This window comes from Hemicordylus capensis, chromosome 4 (genome assembly GCF_027244095.1).
Source record: "Hemicordylus capensis ecotype Gifberg chromosome 4, rHemCap1.1.pri, whole genome shotgun sequence".
In the NCBI taxonomy this organism is placed as follows: Eukaryota; Metazoa; Chordata; class Lepidosauria; order Squamata; family Cordylidae; genus Hemicordylus; species Hemicordylus capensis.
In genome coordinates, this window is record NC_069660.1 from 163,101,944 (window position 1) to 163,119,498 (window position 17,555).

A 17,555-nucleotide genomic window follows, 5' to 3' on the forward strand; every position below is an offset into this window, starting at 1 on the left:
TTTAATTTTATGTGTGTTTTAATTATTTTAAAATTGTTGTATTTAACTGTTAAACACCCAGAGACTAAAGTTTGGACGGTATATAAATTTGATAAAGAAACAAACCAACAAACATCAATGTGCTCTGGCCCAGGAGGCGGGGCCTCATCTCGCTTCAAGAGGCCAAGTGCATTGGGCCACCACTGTGTTAGCCTACTCTAATTATGCAACATTTATGGCCACCATCCTACAGAAGCATTTTTGGTCACTTCCCCAGGGCAGACATAACATTTGAATAACATTCAAATTAGGCCCAAAACCTTAATCAAGATGTAACCAAGGGGCTGGAACGTATCTTCTCTCATTAAACAGGAAGGAAATCTATGGGAAGCCCAATTCTTCATTCTCATTGAGTGAAGGAAGAGAGTCTGGAGAAGGATGTCCAAAAGTGTTTCCATCCTAGGCACCTCTCCCTTATGCCTTCCACAGTATTAAAATCTTTCACACACTGCTTAGGGACATATGTTAGGGACACACTGTGGGCTTCAAAGGGAAGAGAAACTGGGTGAAAACCACCTCTTCCCCACTCAAGTGACAGTGCAGCAGTAGTCTGGAATTTGTACTGCTGCGCATGTACAATGCTAGTCTGGATGTCAGCCAATGAAATTTTAGAAATGGAAAAATTTCCAGAGAAAAATGGATTATGAAAAGAGATACAGGAGCCATCTTTCAATATCTGAAGGGCTGTCACATAGGAGGAGGAACACAATTATTCTCTGTTGCTCCTGCGGGCAGGACTAGAACCAGTGGGTTGAATGTACAAGGAAGTAGATGCAGGCTGGACATCAGGAAGCATCTTCTAACTGTAAAAGTTGTTTGACACTGTGACAGACTGCCTCACACAGTGGTAGGCTTTTCTCTGCTGGAGGTTTTCAAACAGAGATGGCTGTTCAACCTGTCAAGGATGCTTTAACAGTTTCCTGCACTGAACAAGGGGTTGGATTAGGTCCCTTCCAACTCCAAAATTCTATTCTTTGACTCTAGTGCTTTGACCTATGAAGCCATAGCCTGGAACCAGGATACCTAAAGGACTATCATTCCTCAGACGAATCTTCCTAGATGCTTATGACACCATCAGAGGTCAAGTTCCCTTGCCATCTGAAGTGAGGCAGGTGGTTATCTGGCACAAGACCATTTTAGAGATGGCATCCCATCCACAGAAACCTCTGCAAGTGAACTTAGTATGTCCTCTTCTCTTCCCTCCTTCCAAAAGCAAATAAAACATTCCTTTTTCGGAAAGCTTTTGGCAGTGATGTAGGTCTTCCTGAACATTTTAAATCAGAAAGTGTTCTAATGAGCTAAATAGATTTGGATAGGATTTACCAGTTTTTAATTCGTATTTACTGAACACCACTTATGCTATGGTATTTATACACTATGAAAACAATCCTAAAAGTTCTTACAATAGCCAAAAGTATTTGAAATTAAATATGTGAGATGGGGGGAGACATACTTAATGTGGATTGAATGTTACATTCAAACAAATTCAAAGGTTTGCTTAAAATATTTTAAAAAGAGAAATTTTAAGGCATGACCATTCCATAGTATGCAATTCCCTTACACTGTTTAAATGTTAATAAAATGAAAGGCACACTAAACTGTTAGTATATTCATTTTAGCAAAGGTGTGCCTAAATTAGTATGTTTACATTTCAAGCTGCATATTACATATATTCCGAATAGAAATCCTGTTGACATTCACCCACACATTCAGCCAACAGGTGGAGGAGAAGCAGCGCTGCACCCACTGGCTCTGCCCCAGACCTCCATGTGTTCAGAGAAATACATGGAGGTAAGGGGCAGGGCTGGCATACGCAACCCTCCTCCCCTTCCGGCACTGATTGAATACACAGATTTAATGTAAGAAGACGGCTACATTCATTTGGAAAACCTGTGAAGTTGCTTTATACTGAGTCGAACCACTGGTCCGTCTAGCTCAGTATTGTCTACATACTGACTGGCAACAGATCAAAGGCTTCAGGCAAGGTCTTTCCTAGTCCAACCTGCAGATGCCAGGGATTGAATCTGGAACCTACTGCATGCAAAGCAGGCGCTCGGCAACCAAACTACAACCCCATGCCCAGTATGAAATTAATTATAACTTTGAAGATGCTCAGTTTGACTCATATTGTATCTGTTCATTGTCCTCTTGATTAATTCTATGAAACAATACATATTTAGCAAAAGAAAAAAAAATATATTTTTACAGAAAAATATAGCAGTGAAATAAATTTGGATAACCTAATTTTTTTTAGAAATAGCTTTCAAGCTACAGTTCACAAGTGTGCTCTAATCCCTGCTAATTGGGCAAAGAGGCACCTTTTTAACGTGGTGATTCTCTTTATTTAGCAGGGGGAGAGTAACTGGCCTTATCCACCCCCAACACAGTACCTCCAGTGACTGTTGCTTGTGTCTATCTTGTGCTTCTTTTTAGATTGTGAACCATTTGGGGACAGGAATCCATCTTATTTATTTGTTATTTGTCTGTGTAAACCACCCTGATCCATTTTTGGAAGGGCAATATAGAAATCGAATAAATAAATAAATAATCACTCAGTCTCACCAATTCAAACTGGCTCCTACCCCTGCTAACTAGGCAAAGATTCCACTTTTAAAGTGGCGGTTCTCTTTTATTTAGTAGTGGCAGGGCAACTGTCCCTATCCAGCCAGAGCATAGCACCCCTCCAGTGGCTGTGACTGGTATTTAACTTATGTTTCTTTTTAGATTGGGAGTCCTTTGGGGACAGGGAACCATCTTGTTGGTTTTTTATTTGTTTTTCTATGCTTTGAGAACTTCTGTTGAAAGAGGTCTAAACATATTCATAGTAGTACAATCAATCAACGAAAGCTTTTAGTCAATTAATCAGATTAAAACATGCAGCTAGTCTTTATAGGCTGACATAAGCCAAGAGAGACTACAGCAATACTTGCCTGGTGATCAGCAGCCACCAAGAAGAGCAAGCGTCTTAATAGAACCCCCAGCAGAGAGACCTGGTAACACTCTGCAGGACATGCTTTTATCTGAATCAGGATAAAAAACAATAAAGCCCTCAGTGTCCAACACTCTAGCAACATTTATGTTTTTTGGGAAAATAATATTTGGTAAACTTTATTTAAATAGCCAGATTCTAAAAACACACATATAATGGGCCTTATTTTAGGCAGCAACAAGTTCAAGACCACAATTTCCTTCTTAACAATATTACATCACTATGGTCACACAAGATTATTCAGATGACCTATTTCTGTGCCAAATGATATACCATGTAATTGTGTGGTAGTTTGCAATCAAGGAGCCCCACTGTATTACCTTATTTTTAATTACATGAGGCAAACAATGATCCAGGTAGCTCAAATAAATGAGCTAAATCACATGCTACAAGGGAAGGCAAAAAAAATCTATTGATGAACAGATTTGGGGAAAAAAAGTATTCCCAAATATGACATAAAGTCCACTAACTGAATATTTCCTAAGAAACCAACATGAACAACATTAAGCCTGTTTATCTTTGCTGAACATGAGATGACTTGTCTCTGTCTGATCCTTTAATGAACCAATTAATTGGCCCTACATTCTGAGTTAGTAACTAAATCATCAAGTTCTGCAATACTTGCGAATTTCATTGCATTTTGTCTATTATTACCACTAAACGAATATTCAGTCCTTAAGGTCCCATGGAGGCCACCACTGAGAGACTTTAAAGGCCAAGTTGAGGACAAATCATCCTAGAGAGAGTCTATCTATGTGATCACTAAGAGTCGACACCAACTTGATGGCACTTAATCAATCAATTAATTTTTAAAAAGGTCCCATACAAACATGGAGAAACTGAGGAGCAAGATTAATGTTTCCTGTTCCATAAAAAAAGATATTTCCCCAACACTTCATGCTGCATTATGATAGTTATATTTTCTGCTCTACTAGAGAAGAATTCTGCTTATAAATACAAACACATTCTGCTTACCAAGTGGGCTATTACGAATGAATGATGAGCACACAGGTCCGCTGTCCCGTATCTAGGAGACAAGACAGACAGCAAGATTAACAGGAGAGTTGGATTTTCCCCTGCTCTGCTAGTCTGTGCTGATCTTGAAGTAGGGAGACATTGGTTCAAAACCTCATTCTGCTATGGAACTCGATAAGACCATTCTCACGATCAGCCCTACTTAGGTAGGACAGGGCTAGGCCCAGGTAGGGCTGGTCATCAGGGGATCTGAGGGCGCTCTTGATCCCATCGCTCCTCAGGTTTAAAGTGAGGTTGGCAGACAAGCACCTCCTACCTCACCCCTCTGGTCATCTCTGCTCCCGGGCTGCCAACACCATATTTATAATAGATGGGGGCAGGGCGGGGGGTAGCAGGTAGTGTGGAGCTTTCTCAATGTGCTGTGCTGCTCCCACAGTGCATTGTGGGATCTCTGGTGGCCCTGGCTTGCTTCCCACCCCCAGCTCCCTATCACTGCTGGCTTGCTGATGCACTGCTCATGTGGGAGTGCAGGCAGTGGAGTCCTGATGGGCTAATGGTAATCTGGGAGAAGGCAGGTAAGCTCCTGCCTACCCCCCAGCCCACATCCTTGTGGTCAGGTGAATAAACTCAGTGAGTGTGGTCCTGGCAAGCCACACACTCTCAGCCTAATATACAGATTCTCCCTGAGGAAAATACTGGAATAATGCCCTGTTGCTACTCTGTCGTCTTTGGAAGAAGAGCAAGACAAAAGCTCATTGCTAAATAGTTATTGCTCTCCCATAGAAAAGAAGACTTAGCAGTGTAGGCCTTTGTTACAGCTGTCTGTGCGCCATTGGATTTCTATCTTACCGGGCAAGGAAACACCAAGCATCCATAGCCAGGAGAGCAGTGATCATGTTAGAACCAAGTACAATTTCCAGCAGGGAACATTCCTTAGGAAAAAAGCCAAATGTAGACACAAGTAAAAGTTGCTCAGGAATAATTCAAAACTACTTTTTATTTTCATCCCACCAACTAACAAATACAGTGAACAAAATTTCAAGCAAAACCAAATCAGAATAACAGACCCCTTGGTGGGCAACAAGCAACAACAATCCTTTCTGGGTACCAGAGCAAGACTGTTGGCCACACGTAACAAATTATTATTATAAGGAACAGCTTTTTCATGAGCAAGCTTCAGAGCAAGTTTGTCTGAGTAAGGCTCCTGACAATGGATTCCAATTTTGGAAGAGGTGTGAGTGGGGGAATGTGTTAGAGGAACTACCAATCTGGATCCTCCCTTTCCAGTGAGTTTTTCACACATGCCATCTGCACGCAACAAGGCCAATCCAGATATGACCTCTTTGCAGAGCCTGCAAAGTGCTGTGAATAAGAATCGCATGGCCTTCCTCTTTCCTCTTCTCCACTTTTAGAGCTCCAAGTTTCATAGGTATACTTGCAGGGCAGAGTCAATTTATGCTGTACGTTTACCCAATGAGCCAGACACAGCAATGGATTCACTGCAAAAAAGTAGTATCTGAATTGACCCTAATACTACAACAATGAAAACAGTATGCTGTTCAGTGTTATTTCAAATAATTTCTTTCTTGATAACACTGGTGCATCCTACATATGCTTCAGCAAGAAATGACATCTCCATATTCTCAGGAACTGAAAGTTTAGTTTAAACATTTCAAATTCCACCAGATTTCCAAATCAACTCTTTGGTTTTGCTTGCAATACTCCTTCCTTACCAGTAGAGGGAAATGTGACACCGAGAGGGTTGTGATAAAGGTGCACAAGTGGATGCAGACATAGTGGTACAAAGTGACAGGATCCTCAGCTTGCCCTGTCCCTGTCACTCCTGGCAAAAAAACAGGAAAAGAAAGTTCGCCAGAGCACTGCTGAAGACTGACGAAAAGGGCAGCAAACAAGGGCATCCTGTAGAGAAATGAAGAACATTACATTCCACCGTGTGAGTAATGTTGCACAGTATGTCAGCCAGTGATATAAACTATAATCCACTGAGTACTGCTTAGGGCTACAGAGTCTTTATTCATTTTAGTGATGTATGGCTCCAAAGAACTGGTCATATTAGTAGTGTAGAAGTAACCTTTCTGTTTGCGCAGCTGTGCAAGAGCTCTGTGCAAATTGCACAATCGGAATTGCACAACAGTGCAGCCATCATATACAAACAAGTACCATATGCACTGTTGAACAATTGTGCGTTGGTGCAACAGAACTCTTGAAAAACTGCGCAAATGTAACATTCTACTGTGTGAATAATGCTGCACAATATGTAAGTCACTAATTACTAGATATCCATTTAAAAGATTTGCTGGAAAAGTCTGCAAGTAGTGAAATATGATAAGTGGAAATTATCATGCAAAAGTTTACTACAATACTTGCAGAATAGTCAACACTATCAAAATTTTATCACAATTTATAATCATGTTAGCCTAACTTGCTTCACTTATTAAATTTATTTTATTATTTCAGAAGAATGTATACAAATACAAATATTTACAAAGACATTAATTGGTGGAAATATTAAAACAGTGAAAGATTTGTTTTTCAAAATACATTAAATTTACAGAGGAGAGAACTTTGTGCAAAAGGTTATACATTAACTGAGAAATTATTATTCAGGTATTCAATAAAAGTCACCCCAAATCTGCTTATGCGTAATCCTTCTACCATCCTTTTTGTAATGGTCACAGCTTGTTAAACCAATGTGAAACTAACAGTAAATAAAGAACTTTCCATTTTGCTACTATACATGTTCTAGCAGCTACCATTAGGACACTTATTAAGTTATTTACTAAAACCAGATATCTAAGGTAACCAAGTAAAACTATCTTGGGAGTGCTTGGGATATATCCAGCAATATATATGATCAATTAAGATCTCTTTCTAGAATTTCAAAATATCTAGGACAACACCAGAACATATGTATTAAACCAGCAGATGACACCTCCAGTATGAATCATTCTGAAAATGAAGCGTTGGCGCTTACCTGAAAGATCATTTTCTTCAGAGGTACGGGTTGCATCCGCAGCTAAGATGGGTTGTCTCGACCTCCTGCTCCTAGACAGGGCCAATCAAGAGCTTCGGCTCACAGCAGGAGGGAGGGGCAATCCCCTGATCTCCAGTTCATAGCCAGCTCTAGCACTGCTCCAGAGAAACCAAGTCAGAATTCAAGGTAAAAAGAGTAATAAACAGATAGCCAGGCAGAAAAAACCCAGCGAGAACAGCTGAAAAGAACTCGGCATGACCAACTCAACCCCTGCAAGGGGTACCAGCCACCCCAGAGCAAAACCGCCCCACAGATACATAGGAGACAGGTGGGAAGGTAGATAACAGGACAGCAGGTTAAACAGCCCAGACAAAAGACAAAGCGGGTGGGGGCGGATGCAACCCGTACCTCTGAAGAAAATGATCTTTCAGATAAGCGCCAACGCTTCATTTTCCTTCAGAGGAGGGTTGCATCCGCAGCTAGGATGGGACCTACCAAAGCCCCTGATATACCGGGTGGGAGCTTTGAGGTCTGGCTCAGGGAGAAACCACCTGCTGCAATACTCTTCTCCCAAAGGCCGCGTCTGCCGAGGTCCAATCGTGGATCTTATAATGCCTCACGAAGGTGGAAATAGAGGCCCAAGTGGCAGCGCGGCAAATGTCAACCAGGGGAGCCAAGGTAGCAAAGGCAGCTGTAGTGGCTGCGCTCCTGGTGGAATGCGCAGTAATCCCCTCTGGGACTGGGGTTGCGGAACTGATGTATGCCAATCTAATGCACTGGCAAATCCAGCACGACAAGGTAGTAGTGGAAACCTGTTTTCCCAAGGAACCTTCCCGAAACGAAACAAAGAGGGAGTCCGAAACCCGAAAGGACTTGGTGCGCCATAGGTAGATCCTCACTGCCCTGCGCACGTCCAGCTTATGCCACTCCCGCTCCTTGGGAGAGGAGGGGTTAGGACAGAAGGAGGGCAGCATGATCTCCTGAGCCCTGTGAAACACAGAGTTCACTTTAGGGATGAAGGAAGGATCTGTGCGGAGTAGCACATAATCCGGGTAAACGAGGCACAATTCCTTACGCGCAGACAGAGAACGAAGGTCCGAAACCCTCCTTGCAGAAGTCACGGCGACCAGAAATAAAACCTTAAGGGATAAAAGGCGTAAAGAAATTGACCTCAGAGGTTCGAATGGAGCCTTGGTAAGGGCTCTCAGGACCAGATTAAGATCCCAGGTAGGGAACCTATGAACTGGGGGAGGATTAATAATCACGGCCCCCTTGAGGAACCTTCGCACATGAGGATGCTGAGCCAGCGAAGAGCCCTTCAGAGGTATAACAGAAGAAATGGCAAAGAGCTGATGACGCAGGGTATTAGGGCGGAGCCCTTTGTCCAGGCCTTGCTGGAGGAAGCTCAAAACCAGGCCTACAGAGGCGGATTTCGGTGATGCACCCTGAGCACTGCACCATCTTGAGAAGATCTTCCAGGTCGATTGATAGACTCTGACCGTGGAAGGCCTCCTGGACGCCAGGATCGTGGCCTGAACAGATTGAGGGTAACCACAGGCCACTAGCGCCTCCCGCTCAACCTCCAGGCGGATAGATTGAGCCAGGCCGGATCCGGATGAAACACTGGACCCTGACTGAGCAACTGGGAGTGCGACCCCAGCTGGAGAGGCGGTTGGATGGACATCTCCACCAGGTCCGAAAACCAGGGCCTGGGTGGCCAGTGAGGGGCCACCAGAATGACCTCCGCCTGCAGCATCCGGATCCTTTGAATTGTCTGCGGGAGGATTGCGAACGGTGGGAAGGCATAGATCAGCCCCTGAGGCCACCGGAAGGTCAGAGCGTCCACTCCCTCCGCTCCCGGAGATTGGTACCTGGACAGAAAACGAACCACTTTGGCATTTTCCGGCTTTGCGAACACGTCTATGTCCGGCTGACCGAAGCTTTGTACTATGTGCCTGAAGGTCAGAGGATCCAGAGACCACTCCGCCGGGTCTATCTGGGAGCGGCTTAGCCAATCCGCGAGCACGTTCAATTTTCCGCTGACATGATCCGCTTCCAGCGACAGGAGGTGCTGTTCCGCCCAGGTCAGGAGAAGGGAGGCTTCATTCATCAAAACCTTGGACTTTGACCCGCCCTGCCGAGCTACGTGTGCTTGGCTGTGGCGTTGTCCGTGCGTATCAACACATGACGGCCCTGAACTACTGGAAGGAATTCCAGGAGGGACAGGCAGATCGCCCTCAACTCGAGCCAGTTGATGGAATGGGAGCGATCGGCCTCGGACCAAAGTCCTTGCGCCACATGTTGCAGACAGTGACCGCCCCAACCCAGAAGGCTGGCATCCGAGGTCACCTGGATTCGTTCCAGTGGGAGGAAGTTGGTCCCCCTCGATAAGGCTGGGGACACCCACCACTGCAGGGATTGAACAATCCGAGGTGGAAGAGTGATGGGGAGCCTGGAGCGGTCCATCACGTGGGACTGATGTCTGAGAAGGAACCAATGAAGCGGGCGCGAGTGAAACCGGCTCCATGGCACTATGCCCAGGGTGGACACCATGCGGCCCTGCAACTGGGACAGGGCCAGAACGTTGGTCCTGGGGCAGGCAATTAGAGAGCGGCAGGACGCAATCAGGGAATTCCTGCGTTCCTCGGACAAGCAGACTGTCCCCTGTACCGTATCGATCATGGCTCCCAGGTGAAGAACCCTGGTCTGAGGGGTCAGGGAACTCTTGGGCTTGTTGACAATGAACCCATGGGCCTCCAGCACGGAGAGGGTTAATTGGACATCCTTGTGGCCCCTGTCGAGGGAGGGGGACTTGATTAACAAGTTGTCCAAGTACGGGTACAGGTGGACCCCCCTGGTCCTCAAGTGCGCCACGAGTGCCACCATGATCTTGGTAAACACTCGAGGCGCAGTCGACAGACCGAAGGGGAGAGCCCGGTACTGGAAGTGGCGTGCCGAATAAGCAAACCTGAGGAAGCGCCGGTCCTGGTTGTGGATAGGCACATGAAGGTAGGCTTCCTTTAAATCTACCGAGGCTAGGAAGTCCCCCTGCTGCAGGGCCACTAGGATGGAACAGAGCGTCTCCATGCGGAAGCCCCTCCTCCGCAGGAACCGGTTGACAGATTTTAAGTCTAGAATGGCTCTCCACTCCCCGTTCCTCTTGGGAACCAAGAAAAGGATGGAATAAACTCCCTTCCCTTGTTCCCCGGGGGGGACAGGCTCGATTGCCTGAACGTCCTGCAGGTGAGAGATGGCCTCCTCCATCAGGTGGTGCTTGGAAACCCTGTGAGATTGGGGGGAGGGAAGGAACCGGTCCGGCGGTTGCACTGAAAACTCCAGAGAGTACCCTGTAGAGATTGTTTGCAATATCCAGGCATCGGAACAGGTCCGAGCCCAGACCTGCGCAAATTCCCCCAACCTGCCCCCCACTGTGGAGGAATCCGGAACCGGAAGGCGGGGGCCCCGAGGGGAGTCATTGGGATTGGCTTTGTTTGAAGCCTGGCTTAGCTGACTGGCCAGACTGCTGGGACCTGCGAAAGGCATTGTCTTGGAAGGAAGATTGTGCCTTATTCCAGTTAGACCTATCGGGCCTGCTATGCCTGGGGCGAAAGGAAGACCTGTAGCCCTTAAATCCAGATGAGTAGCTCCTGCGGTCCTGACGTTGAGAGGAAGGCATGGATGGCATGGCCTTCCTATTATCCTTGGTCTGAATAAGGACGGGTTCCAAGGCTTCACCAAAAAGCTTTCCTCCTTTGAAGGCAGAGTTGGCAAGGTTAGCACGAGACTTGTGGTCAACCTTCCAGCTCTTGAGCCACAATTGGCGTCGAACTGTGATATCGGAAGCCAGCGCCCTGGTGGACAACTGGGCAGCATCTAACGAAGAGTCTGCCAGAAATCTGACCGCCTTTCCTAATTTATTGAGACCTTGGCGCAGTACGGGCAGCTCAGGAGGGACCATGGGGACAAGTTCCTGCACCCACAAAACTGCCGCCCTTGCAAAAATAGAATTGGCAACCAAGGCTTTGATGGAGAGGGCATTTGCCTCATGCGATCTGCGCAGCGCAGCGTCGCATTTCTTGTCTTCTATGTTTTTTAATGCGTCTTCTCCTTCCTTAGGGAGTACTGCTCCCGTGACAAGGGAAGCCACCTCCGTATCTACAAAAGGCACCCTGAGTTTATCAGAAAGCGAGGCGCTTGGGTTGTACATGCGCCTGACAGCAGGAGGGGGCCCTTTTCCCTCAATGGGTTTGTCCCATTCGGCCTGGAAGAGGTCCAGGAAAAGCTGGGGACAAGGAACAGCAATCTCCTGACCTTTCAGGGGAGGCAGCACAGAAGGGTCCCCCTCGGTGTCCACTGGGGTGGACGGTGTCACTCCTCCCAAGCGAAGGGTTTTCCTGACTTTGTGGAGCAGGACAGAATAGTCTGCCTGTGAGAACAGCCGATAATTAGGCTGGTGAGACGGGGAAGGGTCTTCCTCATCCCCGGAGAGCTCCCCCTCCTCCCTATCTGACCCTGAATACTCCGATGGAGTAGGGAGGTCGCGGGGTGCTGGACGGGGAACCAGCGCGACCAAACGGGGAGGAGGCGGGCCACAGGGGGATAGGGCAGGCGGACCGTCATCTGAGGGAGCGGAAGGACCGGGAATAGGAGCCGGGCCCTGGGCCGCAGACAAAATGGCCGCCCCTGGAGAATTGGCGGGAAGCGGGTGAGCGAAAATGGCGCTGCGGGTGGTTGGGCAGGAAGAACCTGCTGCGCCGCAACAGATTGGAAGGGCCAGGGCAGCCTCTGGAGCTCCTCGGCCACCACGCGCCGCAGGAGCGCCGCAAAGCGGGGAGGGATGTCCTCCTCCTCCTCAGAAGCGGCCGCGCTACTCGCAGCGGCAGCAACGCTGGGCCCGGTGGCTGGGCAAAAACGTTTAGTGGGGGGGTGGAAAGGGAGTCCCCGCGCCCCAATCCCCCACGCGCCGCAACCCCGGGCTCACCAGAAAGATCTTCCACAGTCTCCGATCCCCGCTGCAGTACGGGAACGGAGGAATCGCCCCTGCAGGAATCGCCCCCGCCCCCTTCGAGTGGACTTGCGTGGGCGGGCGACTGGAGAGGAGATCGGGCCCTGGAAGCACGGGGCACCGATGGGGCTTTTGAAAGCTTCTTGGCATTCTTTGCGGCCTTGGCCGATCCTTGGGCCCGGGTATTGAGCGCGGGAGCAGAGGCCGCAGCCCACTGAGCCTGACACACAGAGTGTGCTACCGAGTCCTCAGAGAGAGAGGGAGAAACCTCTCTCTCCTCGCGTTGAAGCTCCATCTCCGCTAGGGGTATGAAGGGAGCCGCGAGAGGAATGGGTAATAATCAGCCTGTTTTCTTCTCCCCTTGCTCTTTACAGGTACACAGCCGAGATATAGGCAGAGAGTAAGGCCACAGCAAGCGAAAAGAAGGAGCAGCGAAGAAACGGCCCTGCTGGAGCGAGACAGGGCGAAGAACTGGAGATCAGGGGATTGCCCCTCCCTCCTGCTGTGAGCCGAAGCTCTTGATTGGCCCTGTCTAGGAGCAGGAGGTCGAGACAACCCATCCTAGCTGCAGATGCAACCCTCCTCTGAAGGAAAATTAAGCGGCTTTTAAGTGGATAGGTGTTAAATACCAATAAATTTTAGGGATGTACATAAGAGATTCATTGGCGAATCGATTCAAATCGGGTCAATTTGACCTCAAATCAAATCACCATTGGATTCAAAGATGATTCTTGGGGCCAAATCTAATCGGCCTTGGCTCAAATCAAATTGATTCCTAGATTTGAGTAGCCATTTTGTTTGCCCATTCTAACACTTCTGATTGGTTTTCTGGCACTAAATAGCGATTGGCTGGAGATCTCCTTGCTTCTTGGTTGGTTGGTTATAATTCAAAACTATGGTTGGCATAGGCAACTGTGTCCCCATTGGCTGGAGGGAGGGACAAGGGAGGGGGGAGGCAGAAGGAGACAGAGCCTGTGCCTATCTGTCTCTCCCAATTTCTTTTCATTTTGCAGTAACTGCTGTTTATTTTACACAGTACCAGCACCTAGTGATTTAACTAGGTGCTGCAGCTATTCCCCCCCCCCCCCCCGCTTTCAGTTTTCTCATTGTTTTCTCACTGTTTAGAGTGGCTGGGTGCCCGCCCCTGTGGTGCTCAGCTCCCCTCGCCACCCCACAGCTGTCAAGTGCCCCAGTGTGTGTGCCAAGGACTGATTGTCTTTAGCTCCTTATCAGACTCCAGATGAAGATGCTGAAAGAAGACGGCTTTGGGGGAGGGAATCTTCGTTAGGTACTAGGGCTTTCAGGAGAGTTGGGAGGGTGACGTAGAGAGGCCAGTGATTAATCTCCCTCCCCCCTCCTCTTAGACTCACCCCATTGTTGTTGTTGCTTGATCTTTGCCCCCCCTCCAAAAAAGGCCTCCTCACAAAGAAAAAAGAAAAGACTGCTCTTTATTTGGGGTTTAAAAAAAATTATTTTAGCTGCTGTATGTGTGGCACACACATCATAAATCTAGACCACCCACCCTACACCCCTTTCTTAGATACCCACCTTTCCCCCACCATCATAAGAGTTGGGACTTGAATTAAAACCCCAAAGGTATCTGGGAGAGTGTCAGGAAGATCTAGGAGTAGACTGGCAGGGAGAGGGAGGGGTGATGCTGGTTGAGGTAGGATGCGGTGACAGGGGCCCACTTACCAAGTCAGGCAGCATCAGGAATCAGAACATTGCAAATGCGTAACATTTGTGTGCATGCAGGCATAGGGGTGGTTTTTTGCAAATCTGATCCCACATTTCCTCTGCTGCTACCAATGTCCCTCAACATCAGAGACATATTTTCAGGGAGCATCAGAAAGAACAGGTGGGAAGGTGGTGAAAATCCTCCACCCACCCTCCTTGTACACAAAAAGTGTTATTTTTGTCACACAAGACAAGAATTGAATCTAGGGGAGAACATTCATATTTATCAGTGTAATTTTAACCAATCATGATAGCCAACTGAACCAGCAGTCTAAATCCTTAGAGCTTTCCTAGATTAATTTATGGTGACATTCATTGTTTCAAGATTAATCCGAATCCAAATTCCAAGGTATCTATTTGAGTTGATTTTCTGAGAATAAGAAAAATCTCAGCTTGAGTCTACAATTTCATGATAAATATTAATACTTCTTCACTAAACATGAATGCCACCCATCTTTCAATAGGCCAGCGCATGCTTGCTTTTATAGCACATCCAGGGTGCTGAGTTTCTTAACAGAGCATGACAGGCCACACAAGCCCCTGCCTGCCAAGTATCAAGGAATTACCTGGGAGTTTCTTCTGGGAACTCACTTCCTGTGTTCCAAAGAGCCTGTACGTCCTGGGGCTGGGATGGTAACATGTCCATTACAGAAAGCAGAAGACGACACTGTGGAAAGTGCAGCTCGGGAGACAAATCTGAAGGCAATTTTTTTTAAAAAAGTGTTAAAACCTTAAAAACAAGCTTGAATTTGTAGAGAGCTATCAAGCCCTGGCAGACAGAACAAGTCTATAATTCTGTGACTATGTAAATACTTACAACTGTTGAGACCATTTAGATCCTATATAACAGTGCTTTTAGTGGCTGCAGAATGTGAATCTGGGATTTGTAAAACATCTGTAAGCTAAAACTCCAGATTCTACTTCTGTAAAATGAGGACAATTGTATTGACTTAACTGTAGCGACATGCTTCATTCATAGATCACAGGGTAATAAGGAAACCAAAAACTTTATGGTTTAAGCCAGTGTGTGTCAGACTTTGATCTCCACCCACTGTGTTCCTCCCCCATCCCATCAGCATTAACCATCTGCTGTTGTAGCAAGAGTGCTCTCGTCCCACCTAGCCAACCAACCCATTCAAACTAGCACTGAATTGCATAAAATGGTCCAATACCCCATTTATTCTAGTGTTCAAAATTCACATTTTTGTACAAAAGGTTCTGTACCGCAAGAATTAAATGGGATTATTAAGAAACTTTATATATTTGTTAGTTAACTATGGAACATGCATTCCTAGCTAACCAACAATTCAAGAGTAGAAGATCTAAGAAAATGAAATCCTTAAAAACAGCATCTGGTTCAGATGTCACGTGAAACAGCTGATGCTTGGCTCCATGCAATGTTCCCAAGCACTGGGAGTGCATGCTCCCCTTTCCCGTGCCTGCACAAACATCTGCTTCTGGTTTAGGTCACAATAAACCAAGAATGGTTATGATGTCTGAACCAACAGATCTTGGTTTATTCCAGCCTACCCACTTGAAATAAACTGCTATCTGCAAACTCTGGCTACAGACCACAGTTTATTTCAAATAAGTAGATTAGAATAAAGTAAGATTGGTTGTTTTAAACATCATCATGACCAATTTTGGTTTAAAGAAAGGAAAGATAGTGCTGTCAAGTTGGCGTCGACTCTTGGCAATCACAGAGCCATGTGGTTTACTTGGTAGAATACAGAAATGGTTTACCATTGCCTTCCTCCAGCACAGTATGAGCTGATGCCTTTGCTGTTGTCACTGAAGAGAGCATCTGCCTCCAGCACCTTCCTATATCACTGCTGCCCAATACAGTTGACTACAATTATATTTACTAGGCACAGTCTGGGAAGCACACTGGCGGGGATTTTAACTAACTCTGGCCTAAATCAGAAGCAGACATTTGCATGGGCAGAGGAGGGAGCATGCACTCCAGGGACTTGGGAAGGTTACACATGACGAGGCTTTCATTGCGGTTCTTCATGACATCTGAACCAGCCCACAGGCTTAGTAATACATGATCTGAAGCACGAATCCATCAAGCACTAATGCTGCAAAGCCCCATTGAAATTAATGGAGGTTGCATTGTAGTAGCATTCACTAATGCAAGAGGATGCAGTGCAATCAGGGCTTTTGAACTCACTTAAAGTTTTACTTAACACCACTTCTAGGAAAGGTCTAAAAGAGAGCAGCTGAGGAAGGAGAGTATCCAGTGCCACTAGGAATCCCTTGGCTATTTCATCCTGATGGGCCTCAGAAATCACTGGAGCCTGAAGACTGGGAGGAAATTTGCTGTCAAGAAACAAAATGGAATGCCTCATTACCACTGCTTTCTGAATACCATGAAGCATGAATTCCAAAGACTCAAAGTAGTAAAAACTAGAACACAATCTTTTTTCTTTTTAGCCTCCTGTATACAGAAACATACAACAGCAACACATACATGTTTAAAAATTCATTTTCAACTCCTGCAGCTCTTACACTGATGTGGTGCTTACATGTGGGTTCCCCACACCCTCCCACAAAACCCATATTCATAGTAATCTCTGGGCTTAGTATAATAAACTAAACACAAGGTATATTTACGGCAATGCACTGTTTCTGCTGCTGCTGCTTCTTTTTTTAAAATCAGCCTTTTTTGCTCTTCTCCAGGGCTGTGTGTTTGTATCATCCTGGAGAGGAGCAACAATATATGATTGTTTTGTGAGAAGTTGCAGCACCTGCAATTCTAGGTAATGGCAGAAGCGTTGCAGTGCCATTATAGGTTCCTTAAGCCTTATGGAAATCTTTTCCCACACAAGAAAACTCTCTCTTGAGTCCCAATCTCTGGCACTGGAGAAGTGCATCCAGGTATGGGTTTAACTCCTCCCAGCCACTCTGAGAGAAGGCCAGTCAGTTTTGAGCTAGGACTGCATATGCTACGGGAGGAGCTTCCTTCACATCCACAGGTCGGCCCTGTCTTGCTCCGGATAGGGAGTGCTGCCTCGATGTTCTTTACCTCAGCGATCATCCGTCTTTCATTTTCTCTTTTTCCATTCATTTAGCTAGTTAAGGCAGGGAAGGGAGTTGGAGTGTGTGCTCACCCATAACACTTTCCGTCATGATCAGATGGGAGGAGAGTCCCAAAGAGGGCTCACTCTCTGACAAACCTGCTCCCCTGCCACAGGCAGAAGCTGTACAAGGGGAGTGGAGATGCAGAGACACTTCCAAACAAAAGTTAGAAGTTGTGGGGGTGGGGAAGGTACTGGGTTCTCCTCAGGCTGATGGCGGGGCCTTGCTGCTTGCCTCACCCTCTGCTGCAGCCTGATGACAAAGACTGCGGAGGAGGACTTGGTTTTTCACAGAGGGGAGGGGCCAGATGAGAGTTGGTCCTCCTCAGAACAATGGAGAGGCCTCACTGCTTGTCTCACCCTCTGCTGCAGCCTGATGAAAATCAATATTGAGCTAGATGGATCAATGGTCTGACTCAGCAGGAGGCAGTTTTCTATATGCCTGTCGATGTTCTGAAGACATGCTTAACGGGTTTAAATCCAAGGTTAGCAGGGCGCTCACGGATAGCTTTTACCACACTAATCTTGATGGAATACTAAACCTTGGTTAAAGCAAACCAGGAGGGACAATTTCTGCATGCAAGAAATGTGGGGAGACGTCATGTGCTAGCCCATGGTGTTGCAACCCAGTTTGCAAATCATCATATCAGGAAGGTGGTTTTCAAATTTCTTCTAAGCTCAGGCACATAAAAATTGATAGAAAGATAATTATGCAACGAAACCAAATTAAATGAC

At 46.6% G+C, this 17,555-nt stretch overlaps 1 protein-coding gene across 3 annotated transcripts in view; it reads right to left on the bottom strand.

Moving 5' to 3' along the window:
* FIRRM (FIGNL1 interacting regulator of recombination and mitosis) overlaps positions 1-17,555 on the bottom strand; it is an 88,352-nt gene that overhangs the window by 24,064 nt on the left and 46,733 nt on the right. For 2 of the 3 annotated variants that reach the window (XM_053250740.1, XM_053250739.1), the window contains exons 11-16: positions 15,914-16,062; positions 14,307-14,436; positions 5,737-5,923; positions 4,853-4,935; positions 4,004-4,055; positions 2,970-3,059 (exon numbers count right to left, since the gene is read on the bottom strand). In XM_053250740.1, coding sequence (XP_053106715.1) covers positions 2,970-3,059; positions 4,004-4,055; positions 4,853-4,935; positions 5,737-5,923; positions 14,307-14,436; positions 15,914-16,062 — 691 coding nt within the window. The remainder of the gene's footprint in view (positions 1-2,969; positions 3,060-4,003; positions 4,056-4,852; positions 4,936-5,736; positions 5,924-14,306; positions 14,437-15,913; positions 16,063-17,555) is intronic. The other variant, XM_053250742.1, reaches the window with a different exon arrangement.